General features: G+C 41.1%; 1 protein-coding gene across 3 annotated transcripts in view; it reads right to left on the bottom strand.

Moving 5' to 3' along the window:
- Nucleotides 1-558: 558 nt before the first annotated feature.
- The window catches only part of eprs1.S (glutamyl-prolyl-tRNA synthetase 1 S homeolog), a 58370-nt gene continuing 42266 nt past the window's right edge, over nt 559-16662 (bottom strand). For 2 of the 3 annotated variants that reach the window (XM_041563878.1, XM_041563879.1), the window contains 13 exons: nt 14509-14759; nt 13800-13851; nt 13479-13688; nt 13312-13384; nt 13096-13175; nt 12901-13002; nt 11404-11559; nt 8665-8862; nt 7612-7785; nt 4009-4169; nt 3753-3831; nt 1423-1487; nt 559-891 (listed from right to left, as the gene is read on the bottom strand). In XM_041563878.1, coding sequence (XP_041419812.1) covers nt 741-891; nt 1423-1487; nt 3753-3831; nt 4009-4169; nt 7612-7785; nt 8665-8862; nt 11404-11559; nt 12901-13002; nt 13096-13175; nt 13312-13384; nt 13479-13688; nt 13800-13851; nt 14509-14759 — 1752 coding nt within the window. In that variant the 3' untranslated portion in view covers nt 559-740. 3 annotated transcript variants of the gene reach the window in all.

The following is a 16662-nucleotide window of genomic DNA, read 5'->3' as shown; positions in this document are numbered from 1 at the left end:
TAGCGATTGGAGAATTTCTCCCGCTTTACTGAAAAAGGGTGAAAAATTTGCGAAATGCGAATTTTGACGCCCGTGCAAATTTTGACGCTTGCATCAATTTTGCCACCGGAGTTAAAGGCAATGGGCGTCCGAATAGTGTTGACGCGTGAAATGTGTTAGCCGGCCACAAAACGTGTAAATTTGCTGCGAATTCAGGCCTGGCGAATGTATTCGCCAATCACTAGTCTGCAGTGATGAACAGAAGCAAAACATTGAATATTACTTCCCAATAGGAAACCTCAAAGCACCGATTCTTTCAGACATTCCTCCTGCTGCCTGAAATAGTGGCCACTAAGCACATTCACAAGGGATGGGCATTATAATATAATAAGCATAATGGTTATATGCTCTGCTCTCATGAGAGAACCTTCGCCTGTTTCTCCTTGAATACATATGGACAGACGGAAACAAGCCAATGGCAATTATGAGCATAGAGCAGCCAGCTTGCTTCTCCTTGTTTTCTGACCCACTGACATGGGCACTGGCTTTTCACTTTCAATAAAAGGAGCAGATCAAGTATAATCTCATAGTTTACTTTATTGAGGATGTTTCGAGAAAAAAGAAAAGCGGTGTAGCCATGGTAACAGTAGAACTACACGACAAATGGCTCCTGTTATCTGTTTTTTTGTTTGTTTTTTTTTGTCTGTTTCTTTGTTATTAAAAATAAAGAGATTATTACAGTGGGCATAGGGTCACGTCCACTAATAACTGCGGCCGAATAGCGTGTAGAATTTGGCCGCGTTCTTCTCGCAGACGCACTTGGCGCCGGGCTGCAGCTCGTTTAGAGGTTTGAAGGGGATACAGAGGCTTTTGGCTCCCATGGAAGGTGCTCCTGGCTCCAGATCTTGATCCCTGTTGCAAAAGAATTCAATACATGAAATCACATAGAAATCACTCATGTGGCGTCTGGTTGCTAGGGTCCAAATTACCCTAGCAACAATGCACTGATTTGAATAAGAGACTGAAATAGGAGATGCCTAAATAGAAATAAGAGTAATAAAAAGTAGCACTAACAATACATTTGGAACCTTACAGAGCATTTGTTTTTTTAGATGGGGTCGGTGACCCCCAATTTGAAAAAGGGAGAGTCAGAAAAAGGTAGCAAATAATGCAAAAAACTATAAATTATGAAGACCAAATGAAATGTTGCTTAGAATTGGCAATTCTATAACATGCTAAAGGTTAACTTAAAGGTGAACCACCCCTTTAATAGTCAAATCACATAAGAGATCAGAAATCTGTGGATTGTGCCAAATGCCAGAGGGGCTTGTGCTGCTTGGGTCTCTGTTTATTTGAAATACCAGGGCCAGACCAGATTCCCATAACCCACCCTACGCCCTCTCCAGCCTGATACACTGGGTAGCTCTCAGCAGATGCACTTACCTGGCTGTTATCTTCTTTATCCAATCTTCACATTCAATTTCTCCACAGAATGGGATCTGCACAATCTGCAGGAGAAACAAGTGTTCAGCACAAAAGATCACACATTTAGGGTCAGGGCACACAGGTCAGGGGAGATTAGTCGCCCGGCAACAAATCTCCTCATCTTCGGGACGACTAATCTCCCTGAACTCAGATCGATTCTTTTTCCGAAGTCGCCCGAAGTTTCTTCTTCGGACGACTTCAGAAAACAAATTGCTCCGAGTGCCTTCCCGCCGGGGATTTTCATTCTAGCCAACGGAAGGCAGAGCAAGGCAGTTTGGGGAGATTAGTCGCCCCGAAGAAGAGGAGATTTGTTGCCGGGTGACTAATCTCCCCGAATCTGCCTGTGTGTCCTGACCCTTAGGGCAGAGACACGCGCTGCAATTCGGGGAGATTAGTCGCCCCGGGACAAATCTCCTCTTCTTCAGGGCGACTAATCTCCCCTAACTGCCTTCCTGCTGGCTAAAATGTAAGTCCTCAGCAGGATGGCATAAGGAGCGATTCGTTTTCCGAAGTCGCACGAAGTTGCCTCACGAGGAAACTTCGGAAAACGAATCGATCAGAGTATTATCCCGCCATCGATTTACACTCTAGCCAGCGGGGAGGCAGTTTGGGGAGATTAGTCGCCCAAAGAAGAGGAGATTTGTCCCCGGGCGACTAATCTCCCCGAATTGCAGCGTGTGTCTCGGCCATTAGGGCAGGCAAGTGATGAACTTCTGATGTGCTAACTGCATTGCTTACGTTTTTTAAAGGTAAAATATACAGTAGGACTGAGACTGAATGGTGGTTAGGGATTTAGGCAAGGGGGGAGGGGGCTTTCTTGACTTTTTCCTGTTCTGCCATCTTTTGGTGCAAGTTATACCCCATTGTTCCTACATCCTCCAAGGGAATCACTTCCATCCCTCTTTGTTTGGTACAGCTCTCTAAATGGAATCCCACCCTGGTACATTTAGGGGGTTATTTGTTAAAGTCCGAATGCTAAAAACTGGAAAAATCTGAATTTTTAGAGGAAAAAAAAAAAACTAACATTTTTCTAGATTTATTATACCACGAGGATGCAAAAATCTGAATCCAAAAATCCGCTTTCTCAGACCTGCCGAGGTTGTATGTAAGTCAATAGGAGAGGTCCCTATCCTATGTGGAAGTTTCTGTGGTCTGCGCTGAAATTAGCCCGAAAATCTGACTATTTCAGGCAAATATTTGAAAAATTCTGGCTTTTTAGAAAAACAAGCCTGAAAAAATTTGTGATTCGGGAAAAATATCCTAAAAAAAAGTATGATTCGGGGTTTTGCTCGATTTTATCGCATTTTTCCACAATCCGATTAAACCGTGCTTTTTTATTTATTAATCATAAATAAAGTCAAATTGTGGATTCTGGTTTGGTCTGACTTTTTTTTAATCAAATAATCAGAAGAATTTGGATTTTGATAAATGACCCCCTTGTGTGTGTGGTGTACCAAGAGGCTTACAAGCTAATTTTGGAATCCCAAGAACAGCAAGATGAAATCATCAACATCACAAGGAGCTTAAAGGAGAACTAAATATTAACTAAAGAAGTCGTCTAGAAATGTTGTACATTATGTTTTGTGCTTCTGTACCAGCCCAAGGCAACCACAGCCCTTTAGCAGTAAAGATCTGTGTCTCCAAAGATGCCCCAGTAGCTCCTCATCTTCTTTTCTGCTGATTCACTGCACATGCTCTGTGCTGCTGTCACTTACTGAGCTTAGGGGCCCACTCACAATATACAGTACACATAGAATAGAAATGTCACAATATAAGGCTGATTAGTAATTAATACAGATAATTACTACATGGCAGCACAGAAACCAGTGCAATTAGCATCAGAATTTAATAATCAGCAAACCTGTAGCATCAGCTTATATTACAGGGGAAGCTCATTTTCTGCTGGATAATTAGTGACGAGCCCTAAGCTTAGCTTCTCAACAGCCAATCAGAGCCCACTGAGCATGTGAGTGTCACAGACACTTTCCAAGATGGTGACCCCCTGTGACAAGTTTGAAGTCCTGGATCATTGCTGCTATTGACAAGCTGAAACTTTAGCCTCGTGCAATAAGTTCAATATATAAAATATGTCATTTTTAGTCATTTATTTTTAGGGTTTAGTTCTCCTTTAACTGGTGTAAACAAGGTGGAGTTTACGGTATATGGAGGGAGTAATAGTTTAATAACACTAGACGCAACAGGTGAATCTAGGACGGGACACACAGCAGCACCAAGTCATGTAACAAATAGGCAGGTCGCCTGTAGATTTTCCAATGATCAGAACGTACCTGTCCCTTCTCCAAATGCTTCTGGAATTCTTCCATGTTGTTGGCTACCACCATGTGACTTGTCAGATCGCCGAGTGCCCTGTGAGAGAGGCAGAAAGTAATTACGGTTGTGGCAAAGTTCAGCTTCCTTTACATTATGTTTTGCTGATGCCGAATTCCCAATGTGAAGAGCAAATTCATGGTGAATTCTTTCCACAATGGACAGCAGTAGCAAGAGCCTAATCCGCAGCAAAAATGCAGAAAATTGGGATGTTACCGGTTATAAAGATTTGTGTGAATTTCCTCCAAGATTTCCTTTAACCGTGTCTCGGCCTGACCCTCTGGGATGGTTAGTTTCTCCCCATTGTCTCGCCTGACTGCGACAAACTGCTTATTTTTCATGTCTCGTGGGCCGACCTCAAGCCTGATTGGAACACCCTGCACAGGTGAAGAACAGATGAACCACATGAACTACTGTATCAATTCCACATTGCCAAGAGGAATTATGCCTAAGAAAATAAATATGGAGGCTTACTGGACAATTATAAACATTAGGGATGCACCATTCCAGGGGGACACGAAACGCGTCAGGCTTTTATTTTTTATACAAGATGTAAATAAAGCTTTTTTGTACTACTTTACAAATATTTTGAGACTCCTGGACTTCACTAAAGTTGATCATATTTTTTTGGGGTGTCGGAATAGTGCCAGCTTTATTTTTCAAGTTTTGCACCAATCCAGGATTCGGTTCGGGATTCAGCCAGGATTCGGCCTTTTTAAACAGGATTCGGATTGGGCCGAATCCTTCTACCTGGCAAAACCAAATCTGAATTTGCATATGTAAATTAGGATGGGAAGGGAGATTGCGTAACTTTTTGTCACAAAACAAGGAAGTAAAACAGGTTTTCACCCTCCCAACCCTAATTTGCATATGCAAATTAGGATTCGGTTCGGTATTCGGCTGAATCTATCGCAAAGGATTTGGGGGTTCGGCCGAATCCAAAATATTGGATTCGATGCATCCCTAATAAACATCAATAAAGATTTTCAATCTTACTACCCCCCTCATGCTGCTATAATGGTATCAGTTACTTTGTCTTTAATTCCAGACAATCATTACTGTACCGGTGCCCTAAAGTAGCAGCACAGGCTTCTATAATATTTCCCTAAGAGCAGAGACAGATGAGAAGATTCGGGGAGATTAGTCGCCCGGCGACAAATCGCCTCTTCTTCGGGCGACTAATCTCCTCCAACTGCCTTCTGGCCGGCTAGAGTCTGAATCGCTGGCGGGATGGCACTCAGAGCGATTCATTTTCCAAAGTTGCCCGAAATTGGCAGTTGGGGATTTAGATTCTAGCCGGCAGAGAGGCAGTTCAGGGAGATTAGTCACCTGAAGAAGAGGCGATTTTTTCGCAGAGAAACTAATCTCCTCAAATGTTCTCATCTGTCCCTGCTCTATAGAGTAAACTAAACTGCATTAGGAAGGAGTAAAGCTAAAGGTTTAAGGGGTGCAGGAGAGTTTAGACAGAATAAGCAATATAAGGTGTAAAGTGTACGACATGTTCACAAATCTTTAAAGGATCAGTAACATTTTTTTTTTTTTTAATTCGTTAGTGTAGAACGAAAAAAAAACACAAAGACAAATTAAACTTTTAAATCGCTATGTCTTTATTAAGAAATAACTTACCGAAACTCTTCTTGCGCTCCTCTTCAGAAAAGGCGAAACGGTGACGATCCATTGATTGGCGCTTTATTTCTCCTCCCTGGATCTCTCATATAAGGAAGGCAGGGAGGAGAAATCAAGCGCAGCACGATGGATTGCTGGTTCGCCTTTTCTGGTCCTTTAAATCATGAACCAGGGTCTAAATCACAACCCATGAAATGCAACTTATCAAAATGAATGTTAAATCACTCTTCCAAGTACTTATTCAATTTACATGATTATATTCTGGTTTAGCAGTTTTTAAATTAATAAAGTGCATTTAAAAACGGGAGAGCCAGCTGCTGTTCACCTGACCAGTCGGCAGAAAATTTAGCTAGTGAGAAAAACCTGTGCTCTGAATTGATCAGAGAAAAAGCAAATGACTATTCTCTACTCCTCTGTCTAGTGGTTTAAACGAAAATAGACTTGCCGAATCTGCTCTATCTAGCTACATGTTTTGTTACTTGCTATTTACTGCTCTGCTTGTCTATATCTACACTAGTGAGAGAGTTTGATACACGTCTGTGGCATATAGTCAATGGGGTCAGTAAGTGTGAATTTTTTTTTTTTTTGGTATCTGGTGTGTGTTTTGTGTTTTTTTTCATTATGAATGACTTTGGATAGTACTGTAACTGATATATCTGCACAAACTTACATCTGCTGCAGACTCATGTGCTACTTATTGTGATTTATACTGTATGCCTACTGAGCTTCTCTAGCTCAATGTACATGATTGTAATGTCTATCCTTTTGTCAATAAAAATTGTTGGAAAGTAAAAAAAAAATGTTTTCAAAATTAATCAGTTAAAGGAAAACTATACCCCCCAAACAATGTAGGTCTCTATTAAAAGATACTGAGTAAAACAGCTCATGTGTAAAACCCTGCTTCATGTAAATGAACCATTATCATAATAATATACTTTTTTAGTAGTATGTGCCATTGGGTAATCATAAATAGAAAATGGCCATTTTAAAAAATAAGGGCCGCCCCCTGAGATCGTACGATTCACTGTACTCAGATACAAACCACATGTAAGGTCACATGAGCCAATTAACAGACAGAGTTCTGCCTTTTGCTTCCTCACTTCTTCCTGTTACAGTTAGAGTTGTAGTATTTCTGGTCAGGTGATCTCTGAGGCAGCACAGATAGAGTCACGAAATGGTGGTTCAAGGCAAGAGATGTAAAAGGGCAATATTTATGTAAATATATATTCCAGTTTGGTAAGATTCTTTAATATGTCATTCAATTTGATATAAACTATCTGTTGCTTAAGTATTCGTTTTGGGGGTATAGTTTTCCTTTAATAGTACTGCTCCAGCAGAAATCCATTTCTCAAAAGAGCAAAAAGATTTTTTTATATTCAATTTTAAAATCTGACATGGGGCTAGACATTTTGTCAATTTCCCAGCTGCCCCCAGTCATGTGACTTGTGCCTGCACTTTAGGAGAGAAATGCTTTCTGGCAGGCTGCTGTTTTTCCTTCTCAATGTAACTGAATGTGTCTCAGTGGGACATGGGTTTTTACTATTGAGTGTTGTTCTTAGATCTACCAGGCAGCTGTTATCTTGTGTTAGGGAGCTGCTATCTGGTTACCTTCCCATTGTTCTTTTGTTTGGCTGCTGGGGGGAAAAAGGGAGCGGGGTGATATCACTCCAACTTGCAGTACAACAGTAAAGAGTGATTGAAGTTCAATCAGAGCACAAGTTCAATCAGAGCATAAGTCACATGACTTGGGGCAGCTGGGAAATTGACAATATGTCTAGCCCCATGTCTGATTTCAAAATCGAATATAAAAAATCTGTTTGCTCTTTTGAGAATTGGATTTCAGTGCAGAATTCTGCTGGAGCAGCTCTATTAACTGATTCATTTTGAAAAAATGTTTTTTCCCCATGACAGTATCCCTTTCATTTTCTGTTGGCTGTGGTCAGTCAGCTGACTTGAACAGCAGGCGGCATTATTGTTTTAAATTCATTATGTTAGCACTGTAAAAACTGCAAAAATCCTGAAAAAAAAAAAAAAAAAATGTAAAATTGCCAACTCTGAGCTATTTTACGTTAGAGGGTTGAGAGTTTACATTTGTTTTGTTTTTTTAATTCCAGGACTGTTACATTTTGTGTTACAGAGAGACTGATACATAAGAGATGGTGAATATCCAGACAAACAACTGGCTTATCAGACCTTGAGTTCCCAGTGATTGAATTTCCATCCCGGAGAGTAGTTGTCCCTCAGATCTGCGCGTGCCCGTACGTCGACGTTTAGAAGGCGCTTTAGATACTGGTCACATTTCTTTAGGAGGGCATCTTTGTCTTCCTCAGCGAGGGTGTTTGTGATGCCGCAGGGAATTATTATTATCTGCAGGAGATGAGCAGAGGGCAATACTGATTGGAAGCTTGTAAGGAAACATTCACATAAGTGCTTAGAAAATATTTTGTCTATTTCATAAAACTTCCAGATTTACTAAAGTTGATTCTTAAAGGAGAAGGAAAGGTTAAAACTAGGGATGCACCGAATCCAGGATTCGGTTCGGGATTCGGCCTTTTTCAGCAGGATTCCGCCGAATCCTTCTGCCCGGCCAAACCGAATCAAAATTTGCATATGCAAATTAGGGGCAGGGAGGGAAATCACGTGACTTTTTGCCACAAAACAATGAAGTAAAAAAGTTTCCCCCTTCCCAACCCTAATTTGCATATGCAAATGAGAATTTGGATTCGGTATTCGGCAGAATCTTCCATGAAGGATTCGGCCAAATCCAAAATAGTGTATTCGGTGCATCCTTAGTTAAAACTAAGTAAGCCTTATCAGAAAGCTCCAACTAAATATACCAGTAAACCCCCAAAGTAATGCTGCTCAGAGTCCTCTGTCTAAAGAAACACCACATTTCTTTCCTTCTATTGTGTTGTATAGCTGTTTTCATCTTAAACCTCCAGGGGTAGGGCTTGAGCATGCTCAGTTTGCTCCCCCCCCCCTTCTCTGCTGTAATCTGAGCCCAGAGCTATGAGTGAGCAGGGAGAGACTCAGGCAGGAAGTGATGTCACAGCAAGCTAATATGGCAGCTGCTATCCTAAACAAACAGAGCTTCTAGAGCGGTTTACTCAGGTATGGTAAAGCATTCTGCAGAATGAATATAGTGTTATATCTTGCACTATTGTGGCTAATTTATTGGCAATAAACTACTTCTGTAGCTTTCCATCTCCTTTAAAATAAGAATTTAAAAGTGAAGGCTACACATACCTGGACACAGGCTACTCTGGGTGGGAGCACCATCCCGGTGTTGTCTGCATGAACCATGACCATTGCTCCTATTGTGCGAGTTGAAAGCCCCCATGAGTTCTGGTATGCATACTGTTTTAACCCAGGTGTTTTAGGGTCTTCAAATACAATTTCAAACATTTTGGAAAAGTTCTGACCAAGATGATGTGATGTTGCACCCTTAAAAGAAGATAAATCAGACAAAATGCAAAAAAACAGGTTATAATCCCATATGCAGGTCCATTCTGACAAGATTTGTCAACTTGCCTTCTCTTGGGTAAAGTTGCAGATTACTTGCTGTCAGATTACTTGCTGTCAGATTACTTGCTGTCAGATTACTTGCTGTCAGATTACTTGCTGTCAGATTACTTGCTGTCAGATTACTTGCTGTCAGATTACTTGCTGTCAGATTACTTGCTGTCAGATTACTTGCTGTCAGATTACTTGCTGTCAGATTACTTGCTGTCAGATTACTTGCTGTCAGATTACTTGCTGTCAGATAACTATATGGTGTGCACAGTTTATCTGATAAAGGGAAATGTACCTATAAGGATTACACTGTTACTTCGCATGAGACAAGTGTGCGGCTTCTACCCTGAACATTTCACACAATCACATCTCTGTCTGTTTGTAAGGGCCCCGTCCGACACTTAAAGGCACAGTACACTGAAATTGAACTGGAACAGAAAATCTTTATCTGGTTTCAGCACAACGTTACTCACTGCTGCGTCAGTTACATGTGAGTCCAAGTACCGCTGTACATTCCCAACAAACCATTGGACTTGTGAACCTCTGTCAAGGATTTGCACCACCTGCCAGTCAAGCAGTCCAGTGTACGACCTACGCCCCTCCACTTAGCCCCAGACAGGAATTTTCTTCGTGCCACCTTCCTCCTTCAGCCAGCCTGACACCACGCCGGTGCCCACTGACCTTCCTGGGTAGGAATTTTATTTTCCTCTGACTCAGGTTGTCCACACTCTCCTGTGCTCCGGTTTCCACCCTATCTGTGGCAGAACCACGGCTTCTAAGCCTCTACCTCCTCGTTGGAGTCCAAACTGCCAGTTCTCTCAAGCCCTCTCTGGCTACGGCAACTAGTGCCTCTGTAGATAAAAGACCAGTAACATCAATTTAAAAAAAAAAAAAAAAAATTCTTAAGTATAGAATGAAAAAAAACCCACAGACATATTAAACGTTTAAATCGCTAAGTCTTTATTAAGAAATAACTTACCAAAACTCTGCTTGCACTCCCTCTTCAGAAAATGCAATCCATCGTGCGGCGCTTGATTTCTCTTCCCTGCTTTCCTTAAAGGAGATAGCCAGGGAGGAGAAATCAATCGACGCATGATGGATTGTCGCCGCGTCGCCTTTTCTGAAGGAGAGCAAGCAGAGTTTCGGTAAGTTATTTCTTAATAAACAAAAACAATATAGGAAAAAAGTCAGTCTTTTAGATTGACATTCCCTTGCCGATCCTTGCAGTGTCTCTCAGCTGCAGTCAAAATTTCCAAAAATGATCTATGGCAACAGAGAAAAAAAACAAAAATAGTGCAGTATGGCACCGGGCGCTGACGCAAAATTTTTTATACTGCACTATTTTTGTTTTTTTCTCTGTTGCCATAGGCACTGATCCATACATCATTTTTGGTTATTTCTTAATAAAGACTTAACGATTAAAAAGTTAATATGCCTTTGTGTTTGTTTTTTCATCTATACTAACAAAATTATGTTACTGATCCTTTAAGGAGGCCGACTAACTGCACCTGCTTGGAACAAAAGACCACTCCCTGGGCGTAGCTCCTCCCTGTTATACCTTATGCTCTTTGGTAACACATTATTTTACTCACATTTTTAAACATCCAAAATTTCCATCCATACGTCCAGTTGTCAATCATTTACAATCATTCCCACTCACATCACAGTCCACCCCCTTACATGCTATTTAGAAAAATGATGGTATCCATTGGCTGCTTCTGCAGTTGCATGGAGGCACAAGCAATACTTGCAGTCTTGGGCTCCAGCGGGAGATAACATGTGCTTAAAGGGATACTGTCATGGGAAAAAACATTTTTTTCAAAATGAATCAGTTAATAGTGCTGCTCCAGCAAAATTCTGCACTGAAATCCATTTCTCAAAAGAGCAAACAGATTTTTTTATATTCAATTTTGAAATCATGGGGCTAGACATTTTGTCAATTTCCCAGCTGCCTCAAGTCATGTGACTTGTGCTCTGATAAACTTCAGTCACTCTTTACTGCAAGTTGGAATGATCTCACCCCCTCCCTTTTCCTCCCAGCAGCCAAACAAAAGAAAAAAGGGAAGGTAACCAGATAGCAGCTCCCTAACACAAGATAACAGCTGCCTGGTAGATCTAAGAACAGCACTCAATAGTAAAAACCCATGTCTCACTGAGACACATTCAGTTACATTGAGAAGGAAAAACAGCAGCCTGCCAGAAAGCATTTCTCTCCTAAAGTGCAGGCACAAGTCACATGACCAGGGGCAGCTGGGAAATTGACAAAATGTCTAGCCCCATGTCAGATTTCAAAATTTAATATAAAAACAGGATCCCTTTAATACAGTATACTGGTAAGCTCTTTGCTGCCACCTAGGGGCTGGTTGAGGGTAGTAAATGCAGTCCCTGACTAGGTACAGACTGGTATGTTTTTAATAGTCTTTGTATACCCTTGAAAATGACAGTTAGTAGCAGGATGCACAGAATAGGTACCTGTATGGCACGACTGCTGGCTGATATAAATGCTTCCACTGTGGTTGTGTAGTCCCCTCCCGCAAACTTTTCTTTCTCAGTCTTTCTTCCTTTTACAACAGGAATAGCCAAGAGCTCCTCATACACACGGGCATAAAGATCCAGTATCTGCAGGACCTAGGACAGAGAAAAACCACCGGATAATTCGAGTAACTCTAAGCCCCTTTTCAATTGGTAAGCATTATGGCAGCTGCATTCCCACTTAACTGCAGCAACAATTATTAAAAGGGTGTTTCACCTATAAGTTCACTTTCAGTATGTTATAAAAAGGCCAATACTAAGAAACCTTTCAACTGGTCTTCATTAATTATTTGCTAGTGTTTATTAAATTATTTGCTTAACTCTTTCCAGCTTTCAAACGGGGGTCACTGACCCCATCTAAAAACAAATGCTCTGTAAGGCTACAAAAATATTTTTCCTTTTTATTACCAGTCTTTCTATTCAGGCCCTCCCCCGTTCATATTCCAGTCTCTCATTTAAATGAATGCATGGTTGCTAGGGTAATTTGGACCCTAGCATCCAGATGTCTGACGTTGCAAACTGGAGAGCTGCCGAATAACTCAAAAACCACAAATAATAAAAAAAATGAAAAACAATTGCAAATTGTCTCGGAATATCCCTCTCTACATCAAAAAGTTAACTTAAAGGTGAAAACCCCCCCCCTTTAAAGGATAAGTAAACCTTAAAAATAAGTGAATGTAAAATTGATGAGGCTGCTCTTCTAACCACTTTTGCAATGTACCTTCATTGTTTTTCTTTGTAATTCCAAGATATTAAAAGGATACATGTCCTGTTAACATGAATTAATTTTGTTACAACAGCACTACTTGCTGGTAATTTTCTGACCAGTCTGACCACCAAGTATTGAAGGAAATTGTCAGGAGAAAGAAAGAGGCTGCTCTGATGTTTTTCTGGTTAGGAAAGATTTGAGAAAGGTGTCTAATTTTTTTCCTAAGCAGAAGAACATCAGAGCAGCCTCTTTCTTTCTCCGGACAACTTCCTTGACTACTTGGTGGTCAGACTGGTGGGAAAATGACCAGCAGGTGGTGCTGTTGTAACAAAATTCATTCATGCTAATAGTACATGTATCCTTTAATATTCTGGAATTAAAAACCAATAAATAATGAATATACATTGCAAAAGTTCTTAGAATAGCACTCTCATCAATATTATATTCACTTATTTTTAAGTTTTCCTTATCCTTTAAATAGGAATATGATCAAGATTCATAGTTTTGCTTTCAGGCTTATGGAATTGTTACCCATTAGGAGAAATAATCTGACTAAATATCTGCTCAATTAAGAGATGGGGTAAGTTTTACGCAACTAGTAACTACAGGGTTTTGTGAAGTAAAATAATTTCTACTTATTGTGAGGGATGACAGAAGTGTGTCATGATCAGGGAGAAATATGGTAAAATGGATATCGAAATATATTGACCTAATAAAAAGGCTCTTACCTCTTCTGCAGCTTCCTCATATGTAGCGAACGCCGTATGTCCTTCTTGCCAAAGGAACTCGCGCGTCCGGAGGAAAGGCTGAGGGTGTTTAAACTCCCACCTCTAAACAAGGAAACAAAAAAACTCAACCAAAGCTCCCAGTCTGAAATACATACCCATGTACAGCCAAAAGCAAGATACGTATGTTCAACTTACCACTACGTTACACCACTGATTAAGTTTAATGGGGAGATCTCGGTGGGACTGCACCCATTTGGCATAAGCAGGATACATCACTAAAGGAGAGAAACACAACTTTGACGATTACAATATAGTTACGTTTCATACAAATATCGACGACCACTAGAGGCAAATGAGAAAACTGTTTTGGGAAAAGGATAGATTCTCTTTTTTCAGACATGAAGTAATTACCAGTTTCACTCGTGGGTCGTACAGCAATTGGTTCTGCTAGCTCCGTCTTTCCTGACCTTGTAACCCAGGCAACCTAGGTGGGGAAAAAAAGGAATGAACAGTCAGCAAGACAGTCGAGCAAGGAACACACACCTGGAACTCCCAAAGGCACTTCAGATTAGTGTTACCTCCGGAGCGAAATCTGCAATGTGGGTCTTTTCCTTCTCCAGCGCAGCCTGAGACACGAACATGGGGAAGTAACAGTTTTCCACACCGAGCTTCTTTATCTCCTTATCAAAGAACTCTTTAATGGCCTCCCAAATGGCAAAGGCCCAGGGACGCAGCACGTAACAGCCACTGACATCATAATATTCAATCATCTCTGATTTGGTGATCACCTACATAAGAAACTTACTGGTTAGAACTTGACTAATAACCACGATTAGCCAAAAACTAAAAATGTTGCCACACAAGTGACTTGTTCAGTAATTTGCCATCTCAGTGCTTACCTGGGAATACCAGTCTGGTAGATTCTCTTCCTTTTTAGCCTCCAATCCCAACCTGATAAAAGATTAAAAAAAAAATGAAAGGAGGACATTGAGTGGAAGCAGGAAGATCTAATAGATCTGTGTCCCCCTTGTACCAGGGCTGTAACTAGGGATAGGCAGAACTAGGAAATAGGGGTAGGCAGAAGAGGCAGCTGCCTAGGAAGCAACAATAGGGGGGCTGGGTAGCTACCTATAAAATGGTCTTCTGCCTACCCCTAGTCCGTGTTCACACCCCTCAGTCTTACTCCCCTTCCCTCTGCCACCCGCCCATCTGTCGTGCTCCCCTCCTTCCTGTGGCTCTCACCCTCCTTCTGTCCCTCTCCCCCTCCCTCCTGTCCCTCTCCCCCTCCCTCCTGTCCCTCTCCCCCTCCCTCCTGTCCCTCTCCCTCTCACCCTCCCTCCTGTCCCTCTCCCCCTCCCTCCGTCCCTCTCCCCCTCCCTCCGTCCCTCTCCCCTCCACCTCCAGTCGATTTCCCCTCCCTCCAGTCGATTTCCCCCCATCGCGTGCATTCGCGCCTGAGGAGAAGGAGGCCGGCCAAATTGTCTGGGGCACACAGAACAGGTTGAATACCATGAGTGCAGAGCAAGTGACAGAGAATTTAGTCATAACACTGATCTAACAGTGGTTAACCTTACATTACAAAAATTAGCGTCATCAGTTGTAACTTGCCTGGTCTGTTTTTTGGGACCTTGACCTTCTCCAGCCCCAGAATTGTCCCCTTGATCTTTGGGGGTATCCTTCTTCTGGGACCCTTCTCCAGCCTTTGACGGTTTGCTTTGCTTCTCAGACTTGTTCTCCTTCTCCTTGTGCTTCTTGTTATCGGAGCTTGCGGCAGCCACTGGTTTGTATTCTGTGCCTGTTAAGGCTTTGTACTGGGCCTTTAAATCCAGAAGCTTCTTTACAGCAGCATCAACTTTCTCCTGTCCAGTGGGAAAAAGAGCAAGTTGCTGCCATACTGCTTTCTGCTAAAAGTACTGCGTAATAAAGATGCCACCGCACATGGAAAAGTGATGCATCCTATCCATTCAATTTACTTAAACTGGAATCAGGAGTGAATTTATATTATTGTGGGCACGGAATATTCTTTGAAAAGGGTTGTTCAGCTTTGAGTTAAAGAACCAGTTCAGTGTAAAAATAAAAACTGGGTAAATAGATTGGCTGTGCAATAAATGTATCCAATATAGCTAGTGAGACAAAAATGTAATGTATAAAGGCTGGAGTGACTGAATGTGTAACATAATAGCCAGAACACTACTTCCTGCTTTTCAGCTCTCTAACTCTGAGTTAATCAGAAACTTTAAGGGGGGCCACGTGGGACATATTTCAAAAGGCAAACAGCAGAATACCTGCTAATTAGTGTTTATTGTGCATCCACACGACATGTTTCGGACAGCAAGGGTCCTTTTTCAAGCGTGTGTACAGGCAGCTGAAACAAGGTATCCTATAGGTAGGCTCGTTTAATGAGCAGTTCCTTCTAGTAACTATTTATTGTTTTTATCTATATTTATGTGTAGTTTTGAGTTCACTATATTATGGGGAACTTCTGGAGGTGAGCGCACTTTCATTCATCCACAAGTATTGGCACAATAGATGGATTTGGAGGACACCATATGCCATCTTCACAATTATAAGACTCCCTATGGACTTTCTATGGACTTTTAAAGAGTTTATCTAAATTTATATACAATTTTATAGGTCAATGGTGAAATGTTATTTAAAAGTATACTAAGAGTATCCAGTGTGGTAATGGTTAACTGTGTTTCGCATTACTAATTAAGAGGTGGGACTTACTGTGTGATCCTATAAAGCAATTTTTTACTGTGATTTGTACACACCTGAAAAAAGGCCCTTGCTGCCGAAACAAGTCTGCTGCCTATTGATTCACATATCCTACATTTGAATTTAACCCAGTGGTTGCCAGTGACGGAGCACCAGTGTGAATCAAGGCTACTCAACGACGCTTGGCTTTTTGTGTGTGTCCTTCTAAATGTGTGTTCAGTGAGTTTGCAATTGATCCTCCGCATTCAGCTCAGATTCAAAAGCAACAGCTATGATCCATGTGCCCCCCTCAAGTCACTGATTGGTTACTGCCTGGTAACCAATCAGTGTAAACCAATGGAGCTGAAAAGCAGGTAGTGTTCTGGCTATTATGTTACACATCCAGTCACTCCAGTCTAACATTTTTGGCTAACTAACTATATTAGAAACATGTTTTTATTTTGCACAGCCTACAGATGCAGCCACTTTGGTTTGTCTGTTTGACACAGAATAACTAAACACAGATATCCCATTTATCTCATTTAACACAGAAAACTGTGACACAACATCCCATCTAATTAAAGCATTCACCATTGTGAACAATGGTGCTTTGGTATGCTAATGAAAAGGTTAAATGCATTAAATGAGTTAAGATAACTTTAGATAACACAGTTTCTTCAATTAACTCTGAGTCATGACGCATTTAATTCACAAATCCAAGTGGCTTCATCTGTATTTATCCAGTTTTTATTTTTAAACTGACCCCCCCCACCCCAATTTGAAAGCTGGAAAGAGTCAGAAGACGAAGACAAATAATTCAAAAACTATAAAGAAAATAATGAAGACCATTTGAAAATTTGCTTAGAATTAGCCATCCCATAAAATACTAAAAGTTATGTGAAAGGTGAACCACCCCTTGAATGGATACCTGCACACACAATGAATCATCATTATCATAATCAGCTAGTGGTTTAAAAGAAGATAGACTTCATAATGGCTGCTGAGAATTGCCCTCTTGGTGAAAGAAATAATGCAGCTGTTGTGTAGAAGTACATATAAGAGATA

The sequence above is a fragment of the Xenopus laevis genome, chromosome 5S (assembly GCF_017654675.1).
Source record: "Xenopus laevis strain J_2021 chromosome 5S, Xenopus_laevis_v10.1, whole genome shotgun sequence".
NCBI lineage: Eukaryota > Metazoa > Chordata > Amphibia > Anura > Pipidae > Xenopus > Xenopus laevis.
Note: the sequence above shows the minus strand (reverse complement) of the source record. Positions and strands in the feature narration are given on the sequence as shown.